At 36.8% G+C, this 8,303-nt stretch overlaps 1 protein-coding gene across 1 annotated transcript; it reads left to right on the top strand.

Annotated features, from left to right (window-relative positions):
• Positions 1-1,289: 1,289 nt before the first annotated feature.
• Positions 1,290-6,906, top strand: FUT9 (fucosyltransferase 9). The gene is made up of 2 exons (XM_010217025.2): positions 1,290-1,560; positions 5,559-6,906. Exon 2 carries the CDS (start codon positions 5,567-5,569, stop codon positions 6,644-6,646), a length of 1,080 nt encoding a protein of 359 aa, XP_010215327.1. The 5' UTR covers positions 1,290-1,560; positions 5,559-5,566; the 3' UTR covers positions 6,647-6,906.
• Positions 6,907-8,303: the final 1,397 nt, after the last annotated feature.

Below are 8,303 nucleotides of genomic sequence, written 5' to 3'. Positions count from 1 at the left end.
GGGAGCCGCCGGGGAAGGCTGGAGGCTGCGGAGCCGTTGCTGCCTGCTGTGCGCGGCACAGCGAGCGGGAGAGCGGAGCGGAGGAAAGGGCTTCCCTCCGCGCAGCCCGAGGGACACGAGACCCAGGGACTCATCAGAAATAGCAGCACCCCAGCTAGTAATAGACAGCATTTGGGAAGCTTCACATTTTCTACATTTGCCTTCGAAATTAGGAGCTTTTTTTTTTTTTTCTTTCATTGTGTAATTTTTCACAGCTTGCTTTGCAATTTCACTGAATTTAATATGGCTCTTTCATGGTTCGAAAGAAGAGTTCCATAATTTTCTTAATTTATGCTTTCAGTAGCTCTCTGCAATTTTAGGTTGTCAGGTTGTGTTTTTAATAGGTGTAATTTACGACAGTCTGTGTTTAACATCATCACTGAACTTAAGGAATCAGGAGAGGTCATCTAGCCGGGCCCCAGGGCCTGCAGGCAGAATCTGATCTCCCTGTCACTACTGAATGATGCTTGTCTAACCTGTTCTTAACAACCTCCAGTGATAGATTCAGCACCATCCCCAAACAATCCATCTCAATGTCTACCTGTCCTCAGGGTGCTCTTAGATCATTTTTCTAAAGCTGTTCGTAATAAAAATTACCGCTGTTGAATAAAACCATTCTTTATTGTTCTCAAAGTACAAATACACATTTGGAATTGAACAAATAACCTGAAAACAAAGGATGACGAGGAGGGAAGAAAAAGAACATTACATACAATGGCAGAACAAAAACATGCAGTCTGAGATTAGCAGTTCTTTCAACTTTCAGCCTGAAAGCTTTTAACCATCTGCAGCTCAGTTAAACCTTTTCATACTTGACTGCTTTCAGAAATCTGCAGGACAAGCAGGGAAGTAAAGCCATGTTTAGATAATAGGTAAAAATCCACCATTCCAGTTGCTGAAAGGGGGTGTATCTTGCAGTTGTAAGAGTTAATTCTGTTGGAAAGAGGTGTCCTTTAGTCTCAGAAACATGAAGCAAAAGCAGCTTGGGGCATGTCTACACAACTGTGGCTTGGAGATAAGTCACATTCGGGCTATCCTGAGGCAATCCTCTTCTCATTAGTACTGCAGGGGAAAACACCTCCACCTAACTGGAACCTACTCCTACACCTCCACCTGCTCCTAAGGGTAAGGAGAGTTCTTTGCATTGGTCTAGATATGCCATGGCCAGGTTGCTGCAGCTGCCAGAGTACTGGGTGAGCGATCTCAAATCTTCCTTTCTAACAATAATGTTGGTTTATTCGTGCTTTCTATCAGTTCCCCACTGCATTTGACTGTTCTTTTAATAGTCCCAGAGAGTCTACATAGCTAGTTCACTGCCTTTAAATGAGCCTATCTGTGACCTCTGTTTGCCTTTGTGTTCTTCTTCTAAATCTTCAAAATACGCCAGAGATGCCCAGTCCGATCCAAGGAGTGAAACTTACAGACTATCCCGCGCTTGTTAAATATTTCTTCTTGAATTTTTCTGAGATCAAGGATCTGGTAAAGATGATTATCCAGCCCTGAGCACACAAGAATACTAAGGTGAGACGAGTAACAAATAATTATTATTCATTTTTAGTTTCCATGACTTTAAAAATAACACTGTTCTTTCACCCCGGCTTCATTTTAAAATACTTGCCCTCAGTCTCCCTTCCCCCTTTTGGAAACCGCTTTTTCCCATTCACCTTAGGATCCTTCAGAAAACCCCCTTAGTTCTTCTAGAAGATTTGCAGTGAGTGGCTGTACTGACTAGAATAGCTTTTGGTGGATGGAGTGGCCAACATGTGTTGCACCGAGAAATCACAGTGCCAGCCACGCCATCAGCCTTTGGAAAATCTCGGGACTAGACTAGTAATGGAAGTTATACTTCTTCAAGCAATGTACTCTAAGAGTACACCAAAGAAGCAGGGGGAAGGAAATGTCAGCAAAATAGGCATTGATATTATTGGCGAAACAGTTAGCTTTTCTCTCTTTTGAGTGCTATATAACCCAAGAAAATTACATATCTCTCTCTTCTGCAATGATCAAGAAGTCATTGTTGTAAAGTAGTTATGATAAAACACTTCCCATAAAATTCATTTTTATTTAATTTGTGACATGCACGAAGTTCACAAATGCATTTACAAAACAGACATATTTTTGCAAGTTTTGCTTGGTGTTCTTGGGGTTAAAGGTGTTGGTACCCTGTTACTATCTCGTCGTTTGTGTTGCTACTAAATGGAGCTGCCTGCTGATGGAATACCAATTTTTGCACTTTAGAAAGAGTCTCACTAGGTTTTCTACTGGGAAAAAAATAGTCTTGTACTGATAAAGTACTATACTTTCAACTAGGAAAAAGGCACCTAGAAAATAATATAACACAGCACTCTAAAATGTACTTTATAATGTAGCTAGGTGGAATTATTCTAGGTGGCAATAGCCTCAATAAACACATTTCTTTGACAAAGTTTTCTTTTTAGAGTCTGACATGTCAAAGGCTGATGGGGGAGAGGATCTGCAGAAAGGGAGTTTGGGCTTCTGTAGTAGAAGGAAAACCATGAAAGAGGAAGGGGAAGCTAAAGTTACTTGGATGGATGTCTTGAATGTAATGAATGTTTCTGTAGACTCATCTGTCTATAGATGATTCTCACCTGTGAGAGTCACAACAGGAGAATGGTGGTTATCTTGAGCACAAATGGGAAGAAGGAAATGATAAGTATGGAAAGACTCTGTAGGGGAAAAATCTATGAAACATAGCACACCAACAGGGAAATATATATTATATATAAAACTGACATCCTAACATTATGTACAAGCTGTCTCTCAAGGAAGACACTACTTGCCAGCAATTACTTACCACATGCCTTCACTGTTCTGCTGTGTGATTGTGTGAGGGACCCAAAAGTATGTGAGTCCCAAAAACAGTAAGTGGAGAGTTTGCTGGTCCATTCCATGGCTTTCTCACTTTGCTTTATGTATCACAAGTATAATTGCTGAGGTTAGCATATCATGGCCAAAGCGCATACCTTAATTTTTATTACTGGTGCTACCCCAAACAGGGAAAAAAAAAAAAAGATACAATTCTATGGGAAAACCCTTCCTAACTCCTCAGGATATAGATATATACTCTTAGAAGGTTGCTGTAGTCATCTGCTTTCTTGCAAGACTTTCAAACCAGATTTTAATGCCTCCAGTTTCTATAAGACTTTTCAGCCATTCCATTAGCAGTAGCTTCAGAGTGAGGGACACATCCCAGGGATGTCTGCACCGCCCCTGATGTGTGTACGGAACTGCATAATGAATCACTAGTTCTCTGAATCCAGAAAACTGGAAAGGATTATCCTAGCTGTGTGCTTTTAGGAAAGACCTAATCTAAGACCCATAATCAGCACTGGATATGGTAATTAACAGGACAGTAAGGTGGGAAAACAGATTTGGAAGTGATAAAATAGGTAAACTCACCTGTCTACAGGATCCACAGATACCTTGATGTAGCACATACAGAAAGTATTCATCCTCACCCTTGTGATGGGAACTTTGAATTTGCAATTCAAGAGCTTCCTATAAAAATACAAGAGCTTCATATTTAAGAATCACCATATGATGACACAGGGCTTTTCACCACTTCGTAGCTTAGCTGAATAAGCCCTGTCAGAGGGCACTGAACTGAAGGGTGACTAAGTTCCAGGGCACTATGCTAAAGTACTTTCCTGATTCTCTGTTTTGCTCTCCAAAAAATGATGAGTCTCCCTGAGCAGTCACCTTTCACAACCTATTCTTCAAACTCAGCTCAGCCTGTCAAGTGAAAAATTATACTTGCTCTGTGTTTTGGCTTCAACAGCACAGAAAATAGGAACGGTATCACATTAAGATTGGCTCAGACCTTATTTCTAATCTTGGTTTTTCATTGAATTTTGTGCCTTCCTCATCAGAGATTCCTTTCTAACTTTCATAATATTAAGGTAGGGTAAGATCCTTCTGCTTTAGTAGGTTATAAACTCTATTCTAGGCATATTTCTAGCAGAATCAATATGAGCTAAAAAAAAAAAAAAAACAGTGTGATATAGTTGTAAAACCAAAAATTCCTGTCAGAAAATTTCAACTGATGAAGCTATATGAAAATGCCATGGACAAAACAGTTCTTCCTCTTAGCTTCCTTTAGAGCCATTTTGCTGAAAGCGGAGGGGACCTGCTCAACTATGTCCAAAAACAAAGGAGTTGAGATGAAAGATTCAGCCACAACTTATCATATTAATAAATAAATACAATAAAGCAGAATTAAGACCATCTGCCTTTACATAATAGGGAAACAGAGAGGAAAATTATTTTTTCCTTAGACTGTAGAGCTAGTTATGGCATTCCATTCCTGTCCTTTCTCTCAACAGTGAAAATAAGGACATATTTGTTCTAACTGTACTGCTACGCTCACACATCAGTTTTTACACTTACAATGCGGCAAATGTATGTTGCATTAAAGCGCCTTTGAAGCACACTTGAATTTTATTATTTATTTCACAGCTTAGATGCAAATAGTTATAAAATTGGCTTAAAAGGCCTGAAATCCTGCCTCTACTTTTTGTGACTGAATTTATTTTTTGGATACATATGTTATATATTATACATAATATATATTTATGGTATATATTTATTTTATATATTTAAGTATGAGTTTTAAAATAATTCTTCTAGAAATAGCTACTAAAGAGAATGAAAACTTAAATCATTGAAAAATACACAGAAAAAAAAATAAAAGAGAGCCAGTCAAGTATTTCAGAGTAACTGACATACACTGCAGAATTATTTTTCTATAACAGGCCTTTATATTCAGAAGACCTCTTTTTGGCAACTTGCAGCTGTTCTTTTCTCTTCTTATACCATATCACTCTTTACATGGTTGATTGTTTTTACTTTTAAAATAATTCCAAATTCCAGGTCTATATGCAGAAGCAAAGATTAGCAATAAGCAATTATGTGATGATGTGATTCTTTGCCTAGCTATTTGGGGACTCTTAAGCAAAAGGCATGGGTGCTCACCTCCATGTGGACCATAGGCCTAAACTAGATTTCTGATATTTGTGATCACAGATTTGACATTTCAGTCTATTTCTTTCTCTTTCCCCTAATCCCACATTCGCCATATAAATAAAACAAAGATATGAATGGACTCAGAGTGCAGCATACTGTACCTTACCTAGACACAAGGACAGAATCAGAGAGTAATTTTGTCAGTTTGGCTGTTTCTGAGACTCTTGGTCTACAATGTAAATGAAAAGGCTTCTTAAATATATATCAAGTTACAGTAAGTATGAGATGCATGCACACACACAACACACACTTTGAATTTATATAAATTAATTTTCAATATGAAGAGGAAAAATATCATGCTTTTCATGTATAGTGTACAAGAATACATACCTTGTCTACTCAAATCACTTCAGAAGTTTTGAGCTTACCCCTCTATGATTTAGAAGTTCTATCCTTGTTGATGTCTCATTATTTTAATGGGCAATTCATTTGTAATTTAATACGTGATGTATTTCTCTCTCTTCTTCTTTTCTCAGAACAAATTATGACATCGACATCTAAAGGAATTTTCCGACCATTTTTGATTATCTTCATTGTCCTTGGTTGTTTCATGGCATTTTTACTTATTTATATCAAACCAACAAACAGCTGGATCTCTGGTCCTATAGAATCAGCCAGCTCAGTTTTGAAAATGAAGAACTTTTTTTCTTCCAAAACTGATAATTTTAATGAAACAACTATTTTGATCTGGGTTTGGCCATTTGGTCAGACATTTGATCTAACATCTTGCCAAGCGATGTTCAACATCCATGGATGCCATCTGACTATTGACCGTTCACTATACAACAAATCCCACGCCGTTCTCATTCATCACAGGGACATCAGCTGGGATCTTACTAATTTACCTCAGCAGGCCAGGCCACCATTCCAGAAATGGATTTGGATGAATTTGGAGTCTCCAACTCATACTCCACAAAAAAGTGGCATTGAACATCTCTTTAACCTGACCCTGACTTATCGGCGCGATTCAGATATTCAGGTGCCTTATGGTTTCATGATGGTTGGTACAAGTTCCTTTACCTTTGAAGTACCAAGTAAAGAAAACTTGGTCTGTTGGGTGGTAAGTAACTGGAACCCTGAGCATGCTCGAGTCAAGTATTACAATGAGCTTAGCAAATACATTGAAATCCATACGTATGGACAAGCCTTTGGAGACTACGTCAATGATAAAAACTTGATTCCAACTATTTCCACTTGTAAATTCTACCTTTCATTTGAAAATTCAATCCACAAAGATTATATTACTGAGAAACTTTACAATGCTCTTCTGGCTGGATCAGTACCAGTTGTACTGGGCCCTTCCAGAGAAAACTATGAGAATTACATTCCAGCAGACTCTTTCATACATGTGGAAGATTTCCTCTCCCCAAGAGAGCTGGCAGAATATCTTCTGATGCTTGACAAAAATAACAAAATGTATCTTAGCTATTTCAACTGGAAGAAGGATTTCTCAGTGCATCTTCCTAGGTTCTGGGAATCACATGCATGCCTTGCTTGTGACCATGTGAAAAGACATCAAGAATATAAGTCCATTGGAAATCTAGAAAAATGGTTTTGGAATTAATTTTTTTTCTTTCTGTGCACTTTTTGAAGAATGAAAAAGAATTCTTAGTCCAAGTGGAGAGGAAAGCAAAGGAAAAGAAAAAGAAAAAGAAAACCTTATGTCAGGTTTATCAGCTATCCTCTCTTGGCTATCCTATTTATATTTTGTAAGAAATTTAAAAAGATCATCAGCAACAGTCATCAATATTCAGTTTTAAATTATAATGTACATACTAATTATGTGCACTGAAGAATATTTTGTTGTTTACTATAATTTTTAAACAGGGTTTTTTCACATTTTCTGTGGAATGTGTCCCAGTCTTACACATAAATTAGTCGTTTTTAGCACTGTTCTTTTTATTTTAGATTAGCTGTTTAACTTATTTGGAAAAGACACAATTCTTAAAGTACTTCAGAGAAATTTAAGAAAATAATTTGATGTTCTAGTCTGAAAATGTCTGTAATATTTCAAAAGATAGTGAAGGGTTTTTTTATCATCCATCTTACATTTTAAGAACACAGTAAAATCAACACCTACCATTATGCTAGTGTGCACCCCTTTTTAAGGGTAATTAATTTAGAAACATAGTTTTAAAAAATTGTCATAGTAGCAGAAGGTCTCGGTTTCTAAAAAGGGAGATGATTTTCCAAGCAAACAGCTTCACTAATTTACTTCTGCAATATATCTGTTTTTATCCTCCTAAGAATCAAGATGTCTGATTTAGAGAAGATGAATAATCTTAGTTAGAGAAGCTCTGGTTCATTCAGCTTCCGAGCACATTTAAATTCAGCATGTGCTTGCCTTCCATTTTGTCTCATACATTGTTTACATGAGCCAGGGCTGTAGCTGTTAAACAAATTTTAGTAAAGGCATTTCTTTACATCAGCCTCATATATACTATTAGGCTGGTAATAATGAGTTTTTGAAAACAGACTGTTGAGAAGTTTTACCAATTTTTCTCATGTAATTTTCTGAATAACTGTGTATTATTCCCCAATCCTTTAGAGATTTCTTGAACTTTAATTGTAGATGGGTAACTTGCTGTGATGGCTGATTAGAGTAGGGGAAAAAAAAAAAAGACTGAATGTTTTCTTTTCTGAAAGCAAAATGCTGAAATTCAGTCAACATCAAGTATCAGGCTGATATATGCAATCAGTTCAGCTACTGAGTTCAGCTATTTTTGGAAAATATGCTGTGTAACAGGTATAAACAAATGCACTCAAGAGCAGCAGATACTATCAAAAATTGAGTATATAGGTATGTTCATGAGTATTATATTTGCGTCATAGCAAATACTAAAATGTGATTTTGTCATGTTTGTTTAAAATATGAATGTTGTTAATATGTGTATCATTTGATTTTATTGCTCTTTTCTTTCAGCAAGATGTAAATATATGACTGCTATATAGTCATAGGCATAAGGTTGGGTTAATGCTGTAGATGGATGGATATATTTTTGTACCAAGTGAAAGCAGTTTTTGTTTTTGTTTTTTTAATGTCAAAACGTTACAGATCAGAGCTCCTGCTGAGTCGCAGTCAGCTCAGAATCTTGTGACTATTTTTGGAGATATTCTAAATCATGCAAATTCTTTTCTGAATATATTCCTTTTTTCTTTAAACTAAAGAATTATAAAAGAAAATGAAGTAAAAGAAGTGTTAAAAGGTACATACTCATTGC

Source organism: Tinamus guttatus, unplaced genomic scaffold, assembly GCF_059628265.1.
Source record: "Tinamus guttatus ecotype Peru unplaced genomic scaffold, ASM5962826v1 Tinamus_guttatus_pri_ptg000088l, whole genome shotgun sequence".
Lineage (NCBI taxonomy): Eukaryota > Metazoa > Chordata > Aves > Tinamiformes > Tinamidae > Tinamus > Tinamus guttatus.
Note: the sequence above shows the minus strand (reverse complement) of the source record. Positions and strands in the feature narration are given on the sequence as shown.